Consider the following 17,415-nt stretch of genomic DNA (forward strand, 5'->3'; position numbering starts at 1 on the left):
GCCCATAATTTCGGCCACAAATCTCGCCCATGGGGGGGGGGGTTAACTTGAATAGCCTGTAAACTATTAAGCGCCAGCCCCTATGCCTGTGGAAAAGGTCTTTCTGATACATTGAAGGAATGAATATGCGTTGCTATGGGAGAGCCTTTTTTCACTAGGAACGGCTGTGTGCATTATCGTGATCTGCCGCTTTTGCCTGCTTTTCAATAGCGAACAGATTTAGCCACATTGCCCTTTGTGCGGAATGGCCCCTTGTTCCCGCAGAAATGCTAGTCTGGCTCCAAGCTAGTGTGATTTTATGTAAAATACATCAGAAATTAGGTCTCAAATTCATTTGCCCCCATAAATTCGGCTCAGCTTGTTTATACTGTATATTTGTTAAACAATCAATATTTGATGTTCCTGATATAGCAATAACTGATTTCTGTACCTACAATAGCTTTTGATTGTATTTATACCTCACAGTATTTCATAACTGTTAATTACACTTGATAGATACATGATAAAAACATCTCAACCATCTCAACCAGAGATTTTCAACCTTTTTGAGCCTGTGGGCACCTTTGAAATCCGACACAGAACAGTGGATGCAGTCACAAAATGGCTTCCACAGGAGATGGGGTCACATACACAGAAGAAGCCCAAGTAAAGGGGAGAATAAGAGTAATTAGAAAATACACTGGGAAAGAGAATAAAACAAACTCTGACCATTTACGCACTGGAGGTTTCATGCTGGGCTGCAGGCTGGAGTTTTAATCATGGCAGGTTGCCCCACCTCTTTCTGCACCCACATGGGAGAGCTTTTGGCCTGGTGCACATCATCTGCCCCCAATTTGTGCTCCTACACGGGAGCTAGGGGAGTGAAGTTCCCAGTGCGTAAACGGTTTCTGTTGTGGCAGCTGTAAGAGCCCCGCCCCCTTCTAAAAACACTTGCTGGATTCCAAGGAAGGAGTTGGCAAGCACCACAATGCCCAAGTTGGGGAACAAAAGTTGATTTCTTATTATTCAGACAAGTAATTCAAACAAGTAAACAAGCACAATCACCAAAGGATTTCCAGCAGCTAGAGCACTGGAGGTGGTGGAGCAGACAGAGACTGCAATTGAATTACTAACCTACTATTTTACTGGACAGTGCTACTTGCCAGGCTTCTGGTACGCAAACCACTTACCAGAATTGTATTTTATGTTTATAAAATCCAGTATTTTATTACAACACAAGAATATATCAGGACTGCAAAGGGGGCTTTACCTGTTTTTCCCCTTCCTCCAATCTTCTGAAAGAGTTTTTTTCGACTGTCCCATGTGGAATCTGAAATTTAGCGGCATGTGCTTCCGCAGGATGACTGTACTTCGGTTCATTATCAATTTTCAGGGCCATAAATCGAGGCAATGGTAATTCTATAATAACCAAAATAAAGGTTGTTACAATTAAACCATGAATATTTTTTTTAATCTTAAACTTTAAATGTAATCAATGTTAAGAATTATTTTTATTTCTTTAGGAGAAATAGAATTTGTATCCATTCACATACACAAATACACAAACATATAAACATTATTAAAATTGCTTTTGGGCTTCAATCACCAATGCATGCATGGGGTTTCAGAACTAATAAGGTCTTTCTATATCACCAGAAAGCTGATACATGTACAGTCCCAAAGCAGCCTGTTAACTAGAACAGTGCAAACAGGAGGGGGATTTTTCAATTGACATTCAGTGCCTGATAATGGCCTTACAACAAGTATTTACTCATGAGTAAGCCCCCTTCCCAGCAAAAGGTCCTATGGTGAGGGGACTTTTGTTCAGAAGTCACATGTCCAAGTTTTCCAAGGCATTGTACATCTCCCACTCAACACCTAGAGATCCTTTCAGTGACTCCCAAGAGGAGACAGTAAATGCTTCCCACGAAAGATGATCATCACCCCTCATAACACATAAAACCAAGACTATCTAAAAGTAGGAACCCCATTTCTTTTGAGTGTGTAATAATAAGCTTTCAGAAATAATTAGGGAATGGCTTCTGCCAGCTCAGCACAAATTTAACTGCTCATTAAATGTCAGACATACAACTGGGCCAGGTACTGCCTAATTATTGCAGTATGGAAACTGAAAGGTATTATGGGGAAGGATATGTCAGGCCAAGGGGCTGCTTCGGAAGAGGGAAAAGATTTTAGTATATTATCAAGCTTCCATAACACCTTGCATCTGCATCCTTGCTCTTTCCCTGTCTTCATTTTGAAGCCTGAACTGGGTCAGTAGTGCAAGCAAAAAGGGCTCTTGGCCTAAAACGGGGAGGAAGACTTGCAGGCAACATACTACGAGGTAGGCAGGGCCTGCTGTGGCAGACTGGCAACATGCCATTTCCCTGCCTGCTCCCTTGTGAGTGCTTCACCACCCATGACTCCAGCTGCATACAGTGCCCAGTGCCATCATGGAAAGGGCTGCAGGCAGTGCCCATGGCTGTGAGGATGGGTGAGGGGGGCTTGTCAGCAGGGCAAGGAGGAATGCACAGGCAGGTAGTGAGACAAATACGTGAGTGGGTAGGAAGGGGGCCCCTGGGAAGTCTCTCCCCAGCCCCCCCCACACACACAGCTGGAACTGTCCTTGGTAGGCAGAGAGTTCTCTGTAGGCTCCCCACTCCATCTAATGTTTGTTTGCACTGTAAACCACCTTATTGTAAACCACCTTGGGTCCCTAACTAGAGAGAAAAAAGTATACAAAAAGTATGTAAAAGAGAACAGCCAGCCTGTGGCACCAGAAAAAAAATATAATTATGTGACCTGACTTTTTTTAGGGATATCTTTTCATAGTTGGACATTTAACAATCACAGCACCACAGTACTAAAGAAATCATTAGCAATTACATTTTCCTGGTGAGAGAGGAAGGGTCCATATCCTTGTATTGAAGAGCGGGGCTTAAGGCAGACCAAACCTATGAATGTGAACAAATGTAATGGGTGGCCATCAGCTGCCACCGCAAAATGAAAACTACTCTTTTAGTAATACAAACACATAGCAGATCAGAAAGAAGTTGGGAAAGCACAGATTCCTATAGACTATCCACTGATGCAAAAAGCCAGAGATTTAATCCTCAGCTTCCCTCCAGCTTTCAAATAGAAAGAATAACAGATACTTAAAGCCAATATAAATGGTATAAAATAAGAATATATGAAGAAAGCACGGCAAAGTTTACTACAAAAACAAACATGGTTTTTGGAAAGGACAAAGGTATAAATTATAGTGTAAGAATAAGCCAGTACATTACAAAACCAAAGGAGCAGCTGTGGGGCTAAGATACAACCATAAAGTTTCTATTCCTTACAAAAATCAATATTATAAAAATGTGTATGACAGATCTCTTGGATGAGGGGTTATACAAGGAGTCCACATTTCAGAGAAATCACATGAAAAATTATTGGGTAGATGTACTTTAAAAGTGGGCAGGAATACGGTATTTTTTTTCTGGGTGTATTCCATTGTCTTTTAATAAACAAACATTGCAAATATCTGCATAGTGTTTATCCAAAATCAAAGCTTGTTCTTTAGCGTTATTTCTCTTCAATACTTAAGAAATCTACTCTGTACTTTTAACATTTTCCAGTTCTTACATTAGTCAGTGGAGTGAGACGATGATGCAACTTATGGTCAATGGCAACTGCCACTAGGGGGTATAGCAGGTGAAAGAAACTACATTTGTGTAACTGGGAAGGAAAACAAGAGGAGATAAGAACCAGAGCCAGCTCATGTTACTTTGTCACATTAGGCAAGATAAAACTTTACTGCCTCCTTTTCCTCTATGCACGCAGAAAGAAAAAAAGTTGGACAGGAGAGAACGTGAGGTAAAACAAGACGGGTTGTGGACAGACAGGAGGTTTTGGGAAGAAGAGATCTGTATATTATTAAGTAGAGAGCCCTCAAGTACTTGTGTGTGTGTGTGTGTGGGGGGGGGGTCACTTCATTTTCTCTGTCTCCTTCCCCACACTTTTCCTTTTTCTTTCTTTTCCTGGTAATCTCCATACCGTTTCCCTGCTTCCTTCCCACTAATCTCCCAACCCTTCTTTTATCTCTCTCCTCCTCTTCCTAGTCTTCAGCTTTATTGTGTCATTTATACCTCATTTATACCTCACCCTTCCTCCCAATGGGGACCATTCTCCTTCCTTTTATCTTCAGAATATCCTTAAAAAATAGATTAATCTGAGAAAGAATGACAGGCCAAGGTAACCTAGCAAGGCAGAATGGGTCATATCCGATCCTAGCCTGACTCTTACCACAACACCATATGGTTCTAAATGCTCCCCCATTCTGGCAACCTCTCCAAAGCAAAAGACTGGCCAATATGCAAAAGTCATGATGCAGCAACCTACTCAGATGAGTTGTGTATTGGCCACTGCTTAGTTTAGCCAAGATGCACAACTTATGAGGCGTTTGCTGCTAAGACCAAGCAAGTTGGGTGGTATCAAGTCACCTTGCACCTGGGTGAGCTGTGCAAACTGCAAAACTGGAAGTTGCCTGATGGCCACTGCTGGACTTGACCCAATGAGCCCTCCCTCTGGCAGGAGGGAAGGGAACAGAGGTAGTCTGAGCAGAGGTAGTCTGAAAGGTCTTCTTCCCTGTCTCTGATAGAAACTTAAGTTTTGAAGGCTGACAATATTTTTGTGGTTCCTTAGCAACTCCCATAATAGCCACTGAGATCTTGGAGGGCATTCATTTCTTAAAAGTGTAAGGTAAAGGTAAAGGTATCCCCTGTGCAAGCACTGAGTCATGTCTGACCCTTGGGGTGACGCCCTCCAGCGTTTTCTTGGCAGACTCAATACGGGGTGGTTTGCCAGTGCCTTCCCCAGTCATGACCGTTTACCCCCCAGCAAGCTGGGTACTCATTTTACCGACCTCGGAAGGATGGAAGGCTGAGTCAACCTTGAGCCGGCTGCTGGGATCGAACTCCCAGCCTCATGGGCAAAGCTTTCAGACGGCTGCCTTACCACTCTGCGCCACAAGAGGCTCTTATTTTAAAAATGTAGGTGCTACTTCTATTATTGGGGTGGTCACCCCCCATTGCATTTCGACTTAGATTTCAGGTTTGCATTTCTGCACGCTTGGTTCCTTTCTCAGGTTTGTAGAAAGATCTGTTGTCCACTCATGGTTCCAGTTCTGTACCATTTCCAGTTGAAGCTTCTGGAAAATCTGTGTATCTCTTGACTCACAGCTTTCATGAGGTGAAAAGTAATGCCTATTAATTGAGCTTGGGACTGGGTTACCAGCTTCCTGATCAGGGCAGGAAGATCTCCTGCTCCCTGCTATCATTGCCCACTGGTACTCACCAGGGCAGCAAAAGAAATTTCCCAGGTGAATTGGGGGCTGGGGTGCAACTGGCACCCCCACTGTGATGCTGCTTCTAGTATGACCTAGAGGTGCCATCATTGTGCCAGGTGATGCACTAGTATTTGCCCAAAACTTTATGCTTAAAACACTGAGTTTGGGGCAAACACTAGTTCCCCCCAGTGTGATGACTGGAGAATTTCAACAGGAGAATTCCCGGAGGGACTAAAAGAGGCAGTGGTTCGCCCACTACTTAAAACATCTTCTCTGGATCCACGACAGCCACTCAACTATCGCCCCTTCTTGCACTTAGCATTTCTGGGGAAATTGCTTGAAAAAGCAGTCATGGACCAATTGTCAGCATACTTGGAAGAAGCTTCGGTCCTAGACCCATCCCAGTCTGGTTTCCGGCCTTGCCATGGGGTAGAGACAGTGCTAGTCGCCCTGATGGATGACCTTCACCAGCTGGACCGGGGCGGGTCAGCACTGCTTATATTATTAGATCTCTCAGCAGCGTTCGACACAGTAGATCACAGTAGTTCGCCTTGCTGATGCCAGGATCAGAGGGACGGCCCTTCAGTGGCTGATCTCCTTTCTCCGGAATCGCGAACAGAAGGTAGCATTAGGAGAGAGCTCATCAAGCCGTCACCCAAGGGGCAATTCTCTCTCCAACTCTATTCAACATTTTTATGTACTCTCTTGCCCAACTGGTGCGGAGGTTTGGGCTGGGTTGCAACCAATATGCTGATGACACCCAGCTCTTCCTCCTGATGGATGGCTACCCTGACTCTCTCCCAGAAGCATTAGCCAGCTGCCTGGAAGCAGTGATGGGGTGGCTCAAGCAGAGTCGTCTGAAGCTCAACCCTTCAAAGACGGAGGTCCTGTGGCTGGGCAGGAAAGGTCCAAGCGAGGAAGTGCATCTACCCAATCTGGATGGAGTGCAGTTAGCAGTGGCCTACTCCGCCAGAAACCTGGGAGTGATACTCAATTCCTCCCTCTCTATGGAGGCTCAGATCACGATGGTAGCAAGGCTGGCATTTTATCACCTTCGCCAAGCCAAACTACTAGCACCCTACTTGTCCCCGGAACACCTCGCCACAGTGACCCATGTGACGGTCACCTCTAGGCTGGACTTCTGTAACTTGCTCTACGCTGGCCTGCCCTTATCCTTGATCCGGAAACTGCAATTGGTCCAGAACGTGGCTGCCAGGGTCCCCACAGCAACACCTTGAAGGTCCCACATCCAGCCCATCCTTCAGCAGCTGCTCTGGCTCCCAGTTGAATTCCGGATCAAGCTTAAGGTTTTGGTTATCACCTTTAAGGCCATACACGGTCTGGGCCCAGTATACCTGAGGGATCGCCTCTCCGCTTACACCCCTCAAAAAGCCTTGAGCTCTACTACCTCCAACCTCCTGGTGATCCCTGGCCCCAAAGAAGCCCGCTTGACCTCAACCAGGGCCAGAGCTTTCTCCATTATGGCTCCCACCTGCTGGGACGAGCTCCCAGAGGAAATCAGGGCCCTGACAGAACTCAAACAGTTCCGCAGGCCCTGCAAAAGGGAGCTCATCCACCAGCTCCTTTGCAGTTCTATCATATTATTATTGCTGTTATCATGTTGGGGTTATTGTTGTTGTACTGTTATTGCTGTTGTCACATGTGTTACCTCATGTTATCTGTATCTGTTCCCTGTTCCCTGTAAACTGCCCAGAGCCTTCGGGGGAGGGCGATATATAACTATAAACAAATAAAATAAATAAATGATGGCATTTCTCAGTCACTCTAGAAGTGCTATTGCACTGGGGATGTTAATGGAAGTCCTCACTTTTCCCACACAGCCTGGCAACCTTAGGCGGGGGTATCCAAAGCAATATAGCAGACTATTCAGAGAGAATACTAACACACATATGGATCTCAAAACATACAGTCACATTAGAAAGACATGATTAATTTTACAGGAGAATTCTCAAAAAATCACTCTTGACAGTTCTTCACTGACGTTCAGGCTTACAAGGATATGGGCTTAGCTAGTTGCCAGTCTCACCTGGTATAGGAACATATCCAACCTCCCTTAAAAGCTGATCTTTCTCAATGCAGCAGAGCTGCTCAGGTTTCCACAGATCACTGTGGTCTGTTACACAACAATTGGCAACTGTTCCCCTGTAGCTGTTGCTCCTGCACTTCCATTTCTGTCCTCCTACTTCCCTACCACCCCATCTTTTAAAGTTTTAAAAAGGTAATCTTTTGAGTTTGCTGCTTGCACAAATGAAAAATTATCCTAAAATGGATCATGTGTGTTTGGGAGGAAATGTATGGCATGGTCTGCTCTTGCCAGAGCTTGGAAACTAAGCATGGATGGTAGATCACCAAGGAAGACTCTGTAGGAAGGCAGCGGCAAACATCTCATTACAATGATCATCTCTGATGTGATGTGGCCCTGCAATGAGTTTGGAGCAAATTCAGGATCATTAATTACCAATCAATTAAGACTAACAAGTTGCCTACCATTTTGAATGCTCTCGATTCGTACAGGGATACCAGCCTGAGCCGCTGCAATGAGCTTCAAAGCAACATAAAACTGAGCCCGTCCAAAATATCCAACACGTTTAGCACCACATAATTCTGTAATCTGGAAAAAACAAGAGAGGAAGGCCACATCGTTAAAATGCTTCAAGCTTTCAATTTAATTCTTCAAATCCTGAAAATATATGCTATGGAGTAAATATCCACTGCAGTTTTATTACAATTCTGTTGCAGACACCCCTTCCCCTTAAGAGGCTGTGACATAGAAAACATTCCACTCCTGGACCCTTTTCCCATACCAGTAGCAGAGCTACTTTGGGGACAGATAGACATCAAGTAGACACATCTGTCTGGAATCCAGTGGAACTTTTAAGACCAACACATTTTAATTCTGGGTATAAACTTCCATGTGTATGAAGAAGTATGCCCCCAAAAGCTTATATCCAGAATTAAGCTTTTTTGGTCTTCTTCAAGGATGTCACTGGATTCAGACTTTGTTCTGTTTCTCTACTAATTACCTTTCTTTTGCCCATGCTCAAAGAGAACAATTTTCCATAACTGTGAGAGAAAAAAATCTGAACTGGTACCAATTGGGGCATGACGGAGAGTTAAAAAGAAGAAAAAGCAACCGCCAACAAAAACAGGTACATGGTTACCTAAATTCCTTCTCTCACTCAATGTAGGAGGGAATAAAATGCATTCCCAATAGCAGAACAAGAAGTACTTCATTATCTTATACAAAAGCATAACTTCAAAGAGGTGCAGAGTTATTTCTCAGCTTTTCAAAATCCCATTCTTCCTAAAATAGTTTATGAAGCATACACATGGCCACTCACTAACAGCATGGTATTAATTTCATTTCCCTGTAGATTCTGGTCAAGATTCAGAGTTTTTAACTAAATGGACTACTTAACGCAGAAATATAAAGGCTGAGGGGGGAACAGAAAAAAATGGGGTTCTACCACAAGGACTAAAACAAAAAATCCTGATGGAATGAATGAAATGTTTTCAAAGACATGATTTAATTCACTTTAAAAGCCAGCTTGTAGGTAACTCAAGTATTCACAATGAACTAAATAAAATGTTTTAACTCTGCTATAATTAAACTGACCCAGTGCCACATTATAGTGTTTTCCAGGGAACATAATTATGGACAGATTGTGATGCCTGCTGCTGCTGTCTTGTCTTCCCTGGTTAGTCGACAGAGTTTTTGTATTCGTCTCACAGCATGTTTTTAACCCATGTGCAGAGCTTCTATTTGGCTTGCCTTGTATCCTCTATTGATAGTAATGCTTTTAAAAAATGCCAGCACTGTTACAAGTTCTGCATTAACAGATGGTCTAGGAATCTGGCAAAGAAAAGTCACCTTGAAAAATATCAAGAAGGAATTGCTTCTCTGTAATTCTTGCAACTGCTTCAGTAAACACTGCAGAGATAAGCAAACCACAATGTTTGGTCCCAAAAGGCAGAATACCAATTCCAGTGTCCTAGACAAATTATTAACTTGACAGCTACAAGTTACCTGGCTTTTTAGGGGCCTTAGAAAGAAACTGAATCTGTCCAATTTCTGTGAGCACTTCCTTCTACTCTAGCTCATTAACCTTGCTTCAGCTGTAGCTAGAAAGTATATTAAAATGCATAGCCGTGTTGGTCGGAAGCAGCAGAACCAATTTAGAGTCCAGTGGCACCTACAAGACAGTTTTATTCAAGGTATGAGCTTTCAAGGCTCATGCCTTGAATAAAACTTTGGTGGTCTTAAAGGTGCCACCGGACTCTAAATTTGTTCTGCAACTAGAAAGGCTGGTTAAAATTGTGTGCTTCATTTTATTTAAGTGTGGCTCCAGAACCAAAGTGTCGAAAGTTATCCTCTATATATCCTAACTCCCTCATCAGCAGAGCTACTTTGAGGGCAGATAGACATTGGGTGGCCTATTACTGCTGGCAAAATTGGCCTAGGGGATTCCATTGCCATGCTAAACCACACTGGTGTGAAAGCAAGCCCCGGAGTATCCTAGGAGCAGCGTTCTCTGAAGTGAGAAAGGACTGATTGCCCTAATCAATTCTGCATGAGAAACCTGAGAAGTTTTGCCTCATCCTCAATGAAATGGTAATGACTGTGCTGGGTATTCATTTACTCCACCATCTCATCTACGTTTAATATACATAAAGGATTTTCAATCCTTGCTTGTGTCTCAAAGATCCTTTGTACTTTATGAGCAACAAATCTCTTCCTTACTGATCATTAATTTGTGCGGAGTGTGAAAAAATTAATTAGGCATGCGTATAAGGTGCATGCACTGAAGATGAAAGACACCCAAGGAGTCTTGAAATGATACTCAAATGTCCAAACATGAAATTACCTCAGAACTGTTCTACACATGCAGCAGATGAACCCATGAAGCTGGCATATACTGAATCAGACCCCTGGGCCCATCAAAGTTAGAACTGCCAACTCAGACTCCCAGGGGCTCTCCAGGGTCTGATGCAGAGAACACCTATTGACAGATTATTATTATTTTATATAAATTGCCAGGGATTGAATCTGGGATTTTCTGCACGCCAAGCAGAGGCGCAGCTGTTCATATCATATGGTGTAACTGTTTTGGAATGTACAATTTCAGAATACAAGTGCTGGGGTAGCATACTTGAACTAAGAAAACCCTATCAATGCACCACTAGCCATACTTGGCGTTCTGGAAGACAGGATATGAGCATTTTTAAATTAATTAAATATCAGGGGAAAGCCTCCTCCTTCAACAAACTTGTAGTTTTCTAGAGGACAGGAATGCAAACTTGTGACACCAACAAACTGCTTTCTGAAGCGTTTTATTTATTTTTTTTTTTTATAATGATTTTTTTTTATTTTCATAAAGATAGAAATATAATCATCATTTGAGAATATACGACCCCACATTGACTCCACAGTGATATAAACTTTTGCCCAAAAAATAAGGCGGGGGAACCCCATTTTACATTTTCAGCACTAATGATTATATTACCTATATGCCTACAAAAGAAAAGAGACAAAAAAAAACAAGAGAGAAAGAGACACTGCTTCCCCTTTTTCATAAAAATGGAAATATAGAATACAGTATAACATTAAACATAAAACAATATGAGCTTTCGGTCTTCTTAAGGGGGTCTCATCTCGAGGCTTGCTACATCTTGTCGTTCCCGTAAAATTATATTCTGTCCCATTGGCCTTTGGCGTAGAAAGTGCAGTTGTACTCTTTCCCGCAGAATATGCATCGATAAATCTTGAGGCCGTTGCACCTCCTGGACTCCAGTATCAATACAATTTTTTCCCCAGAGAGATCCTTTAAATCGGTTACTTTCACTGCAGATCCATATTTCTTTTGATTGATTTTTGTACACTGAAGCGTTTTATGATGTAGTCTGCTGACTGTGTAACCTAGCACCAAGTCAGCACTCTTTACTGAGGTTTTACAGATATCACTAGCTTCTCTCCAAGACTGGCAAGCTGAAGATTTCCCAATTGAGGCACACAATGTCATTATTACAAATTAGATCCTTGTCCTTTATGAAACATAGAATCCAAGACACAAGGGGACTGCTAATATTAATATATTCATTCATTCATTCATCTATTTATTTATGAAATGTTTATACTGCCCCTTCAGGAACCTGCCTGAAGCAGCTTCCAAAATAAAAATAATAAAACATTTAAAATGTATTAATTAAAACCCTGCATTAAAATCCAGCCCAGTAAAAAAAAAAAACGCAGACCCCAAAATACCAGACCACTGGCAGCTTAAAATAAGTTTACAGACCAAAAGTGATCCAATTCTTTCATTAAAAGACTTGGTGAACAAACATCCTAGCCTGGCACAGAGAAGAGGATGTGCCAGGCGAGCATCAACAGGGACAGTTAGCCATAAGTGAGGTGCCATTACTGAATAAGCCCTGCCTCTGGGAACTAGCCTCACCTGTTTTAGCCTGTTTTAGAATTCTTTTCTGGAACAACAGCTTTGTAATTTAGTTGCAGTATTCCCTGGCCTACTGTTCATATAATTCTGCAAAAGAGTGTGACTATTTTTGGTCACTCAGGCACAAATCATTCAGGTGCAAATATCTTAGTAGAGTGCCCTTTTCAAAACAATCAATTCTTAGTCAAGCTCAGAGAATATAATGGGACATATATCCTTCTCCACAAGGGAGCAAAACTTGCCAGAAATAAATTAATCGTCACTACTGTACAGTAAAAACGACAAAGGAGTGAGATTTTACTCCCACATCAACTTCAGCAGCAAACTACTATCTTTGTGAACATGCATGAAAAATACTCCCAAAAAGAAGAGGAAGAAGAATCACTGGATTGGCGTCAAAATAAACCACAATATTTATTGAACTGCTGTCTATGAGTATTCTTATCAAAGGACCCCTGGTGTGATTTGTTAAGAATACTCTTAAACAACGATTCAATAAATATTTTTGTTTACTTCTACGCCAATCAAGTGATTCTTCTTCCTCTTCTTTTGGCTTTCTGCAGAATTGACAGGCCATTTTGTTTTATACTGGACCTTTTGAAAAATACTCCCAGCTACATTGCAATTACTTATCCTGATATCAAAGATGGCAGAATCAAACAATGTAACCTTGAGCTGGGTTGTCAATGATATTGATGTACTTTTGTCTTCTATTCACTCCTTAAATGTATAAGCAAATTAGTGACTGGAGTTAGTTCAGAACATCATCATGTAAAAAGACCACAGCTTAGATACAAACATCTTCAGCTGGCAGAAATCACTTCTGCCAGTCAAAGCAGTGTTTGCGTGTGTCATATGCAATTGCCTTGGACTTATGGCAACCATATGAATTAATGACCCCCAAAACATTCTGTCTTTAACAGCCTTACAAACTGAATGCCATGGCTTCCCTTCTTAATAATCTATTTCATGTTGAGTCTTCCTCTTTTCCAACTGCCTTCAATTTTTCCTAGCATTATTGTCTTTTCCAGTTATTCGTCTTTTCATTATTTGACTAACATACCATAGCCTCAGTATAGTCACTCTAACTTCTAGAGAGAGTTCATGCTTGATCTGATCTAGTACCCAATTATATGTCATTTGGAGGTCCATGGTATCTGTAAAACTCTCCTTCAATACCACATTTCAAATTATCCAACTTTTTCCTGTTGAGGGAAGGGGGAGCAATTTTTTGCTAATTCCCCTTCCAACTGTAGACTGCCTCCCATACTGTTTTCAAGAGTTCATCAAAATGAGTCTAGAACTGTCACAATCTCTCGTTCTAAGTTACATTACATTCTTCCATTCATTAAAATCCATTACAGTTCACTATTCAATTCTGTTATCCCAAACAAAAAATAAAATAAAATGAAGAGAATTGTGGCCCTTCTGGGGAATTGCTGGGAAAGCAGATGTAAGGACTGGATGAAGTTAGCATATGTAGTGAGATAAGAAATCAGTATCCCTATTGATTCCTGGGGATTTCATTGTTTTGAGTGTTCATTAATCTTGACATTTTATTTTACTATGTTTTTCTGCTAGAAACAAATGATGGCATGATACTTAGCCTATTTCTGTAAGACCCTTGGATATGGTAAACATCTTCAGTATGCTGTGTACTAATCAATTAACTATTCTGTATTTCTATGTGTGGTCTTGTGACTCCTATTTCATCATCTGACAAAGGTTTTTGTACACACAAAAGCTTACACCTTGAATAAAACTTAGTTGGTCTTAAAGGTGCCCACTGAACTCAAACTTGGTTCTTTTACTGTTGCTTATGCAGAAGTTGGCCACAAGTCGTTACTTTTCCTTACATTCATGGTTCTAAGGATTCATCAATATGTTTAACAACCACCTAAATCTTCACTTCTAGAAAGACCACTGTTGCAATACCAAGGATTGCAGAAGAGGGGAAAAATACTCAGACTGATATTATTTCCCTTACCATACAACCCCAGAAAATATATGAAAAAAATCCTTCCCTTTACATTTTCAGAGGAAAAAAACTAGGAATCCTATTTGTCTTTATACAGATGAGAAGAACAAGCACAAAGATCAATATATATCACAAACCAGATAGACATTATGCAGCTGGAAAAAATGCATCAGGAATGTTTCCAGACTGTATTGACCTTAAAAACTTTTGACACAATGAAGAGGAAATTGATTTTCTACTAACGCTATGAAAGGGATTAGTCTCAGATTTAGGCCAGTAAGAGATTTATATTCCTTTTGGACTGAAATCTGTAACATAATGCACAAATGAGAGCAACAAGAATGGAGGAATATTTCCAATAGCCTTTAGGAAATAGCCTTTAGGAAATAAATAATTTAACTGCCAAGAGCCGAGGTTTATGAAACAAAATTTGCTCACTGAAGCAAAACATTATTATTTTACATCATTCCATTATCATACTATACAAATAAAAAAGATTCATAATTTCTCACATTAAAACTGCACCAGCTTTTCCCTTTTGGGAGCTCAGTGGAAGAGCCTCTGCTTTGCATGCAGAAAGTCTCAGAATCAATCCCCATCATCTGCAGTTGGAAGGACTAGTAGGTTATGTGAAAGACCTTGGAGAGTAGACAATACTGAGGGGCTTTTCGCACCGGGATCTTTGTAGCAAATTGGTTGCTGAATGAAAAATCACCATTTAAAATAGTGGAATTCGTCGTTATGCATACCTGCCTTTGTAGTGGAATCCAGTTGCGTTTTGTAGCGTTTCCCACAGGCTTCCGGTCTCGGCAAAAATCGCTAGAAAGGAAGCGCTCTTGCCAAGCTCGTCCCGCCCCTGGCCGTCAAGCAGCCAATGGGCAGCCGTTAGCATGTTCCCAAACAGCCCCTTTCCCTTTTAGAAAGTTAAAAAAAAAAAAAAACAGACCCATTGCAACGAATCTGTGTCGATTCGTTGCAACGGAGAGACCCATCCAGCTGCCTGGTGTGTTTGAGCTGTCATTTATTCGTTGCCACGCTCCCTCCGAGTGAAACCCCCCCCCCTCTCACGGGCCTGATTTTCGGCTGAATGAATGTGTAAAAAATAAAGGGAAAATACATCAGCAAACGGGCTTCTCTTGTTTGTGCTTAGTGACTGAAGGGGAGGGACTGAAGCCGGGGAAGCCTCTAAACAGAGGCTTGCTGGTGCGTTTATCCCCGCTCGCTCGGAGAAAAAAAAAATGGCGATCGCTTCGCCGGAAGATCAGAGGAGAGAACCAGGGGGAGGGACTTTGTAGAAACCGCAACAATGTTAACGCACAGGTCTTTTTCGCTAGTGTTGCAGATTGGTTGCAGGAGTGTATCGCTTTCCGGAGGGTGAATCCACTTTTGGGGATTTCCCTGAAAGCGCTACAAGGAAGCGCTTTTTGCAGATCGTTTTCAGGTGTGTGGCAGATTGTCAACGACGTTGTGCATAACGGCAAATCAGTAGCGTTTTCAATTGGCAACCATTGTGCGATTTTGAAGGCGTGCGAAAAGCCCCTGATTCAATACAAGGCAGTTTTATGTGTGTTCATGGTTGTGAGTTCTAGATATATTTCATTTGACCTCAAGTTCACTTTAGGGGAAACAAATGAAAGAAACAAACCTACTGTCACTCTCTACTATTAGAGAAAGAGGACTGCCACAGTGTATTTTCTACTACAGACCTTTACATCTTAGCCTATGATAACAAAACCTGCAATATTGCTCCTGGATTGCAGCCAAGGTCAGCTTTAGTGAGAAGCAGCACGTGACTATGGAAGAGAAACCACTAGAAACAGCCATGATCCTTTCCTTGACTTGGAACAAAAATAAATCTGGAAACAGTTTCCAGATGTTCCATTGTTCTGTTAGATTTATGTGACATATCACAAGTAAAAATGTGAACAGGCTGAAGCCAAGGAATTAAGACTTGGCATATTTCATATCTTTTATACCTCATAAGACGGCCAATGGTTCATCTAGTCCAGCAGGATTTACTAACCAGAGAGAAGTTGGACGAACACCGTTTGGAAGTCAGGGAAGAAGGAAAGCTTGAGTATCACCAGGCAGAGAGCCAACAACGAAGAAATCCTAGGAATGGGGTTTGCAGGTCCAGTTCCTCACAGATATTACAAACCAGCAAATAAAAGTGAAGCTTCCTCGTGACAAACAGACTCTCCAGACTGGATGCAAACCATGATGCAGATCTAACAGAACATGCATTTTGTTACACTCAGGCTGGAGTACAGATCCATTATTATATTTCATTTATATGTTGCCTTTCCCTGCGGCTCATGCATAACACATTCCACCTCCACCTTGAACCATTGCACTAGATCGGGGTAGTCAAACTGTGGCCCTCCAGATGTCCGTAGACTACAATTCCCATGAGCCCCTGCCAGCTGTCAGGGGCTCAGGGGAATTGTAGTCCATGGAGATCTGGAGGGCCACAGTTTGACTACCCCTGCACTAGATAGTCAAAGTGACAGCCCTCCTTCTGGCTCTCTCAGCCTTCTACAGAATGGAAATACCAATAACCCACGCAGAAAACTACATATTACAATGGTGACCACAACACTGCAAAGCACCATGCAAATAATCCATATAGTTAAGCTAACATTAGCACAAATTTACATACAAGGAAATGGCCCATGCAAAAAACTTTTGTGCACAATGAGACACTCCCCCCCCCAAAGCACTTAATACATGAATTGCATCATGAACAGGACTTCTGGAGGAAAGAAAGTTGGGCTTGTATATTTCCTGAAATATTAGCAGAACTGTGTTGCATCAGTTCCTCCTGTGGAGAGCCACAGAAGTGACTTTAATTAGGCAGGACAAGGAGCCCAGAAGATGTTGATAAGGTGATGAAATGGGAAAGGGGACCATGAGTGAATGCAGACAATCAGCTTATCATGAAAACCTTTACAATCTTATTCTTTCAACAATGGCTTAATTCTGTTTCATACCACATGTTATCTTACATGATAAATGTGGTGTACTTTACCAAATAGAAAGGCGTCACCTGAATAGCTACCTGGTCTTAATCCAAGATTGAAAACAATAAATTTCACAGCTACAGTAATTTCTTCTTTAGGAATGGGTTTTCTTCCCCAATTTCCCCCCCCCATGACATTTGAATTCTTCTTGTTCTTTGTGTTTTAATTTAAATATACTTCTACAGTGACTGATTCCGTACAGAGTATTTTCTTCATTTCAGCCACTCAACTCAATCTCCCCACCAATTCCATATGACAGCGCCCACTATTTCTGCAGAAGTCATGCACAGTTTGTTTTTCCACAATAACTAAACTCATAAGTAAAAATTGGTTAAACTGAAAGGATCAGGGGAGATACTCCACAGTGTTTCCTACTATGATACTGCTGGGACAATCTTTTGTATCTGAAAGGGATAGTACAGTTTGTGGTTAGATGGAAGAAACGCCCACTTCCTCTACATTTTCAGTGAACTGCTTATCTTAGTTTTCTTGGGGGGGGGGGTAGGGCAATGTCATAGCACAGTCAGTATTTCTAGAATACAGCAATTCAAAACAAGGGAGCCGGGGATAGGGTGGAGAACTGGCACCAGTTTCTTGGCCAGTCTAGCACTGAAATGGAGTCCAAATAAAGAC

General features: G+C 41.8%; 1 protein-coding gene across 3 annotated transcripts in view; it reads right to left on the reverse strand.

Moving 5' to 3' along the window:
- REPS2 (RALBP1 associated Eps domain containing 2) overlaps positions 1–17,415 on the reverse strand; it is a 91,702-nt gene that overhangs the window by 61,375 nt on the left and 12,912 nt on the right. For all 3 annotated transcript variants that reach the window (XR_013232026.1, XM_077343150.1, XM_077343151.1), the window contains 2 exons: positions 7,820–7,943; positions 1,250–1,398 (listed from right to left, as the gene is read on the reverse strand). Coding sequence is in view for 2 of the 3 variants with exons in the window: in XM_077343150.1 (XP_077199265.1) it covers positions 1,250–1,398; positions 7,820–7,943 (273 nt within the window). In the remaining variant the exon portion in view is untranslated. The remainder of the gene's footprint in view (positions 1–1,249; positions 1,399–7,819; positions 7,944–17,415) is intronic.

Source organism: Paroedura picta, chromosome 6 (genome assembly GCF_049243985.1).
Source record: "Paroedura picta isolate Pp20150507F chromosome 6, Ppicta_v3.0, whole genome shotgun sequence".
Classification (NCBI taxonomy): domain Eukaryota; kingdom Metazoa; phylum Chordata; class Lepidosauria; order Squamata; family Gekkonidae; genus Paroedura; species Paroedura picta.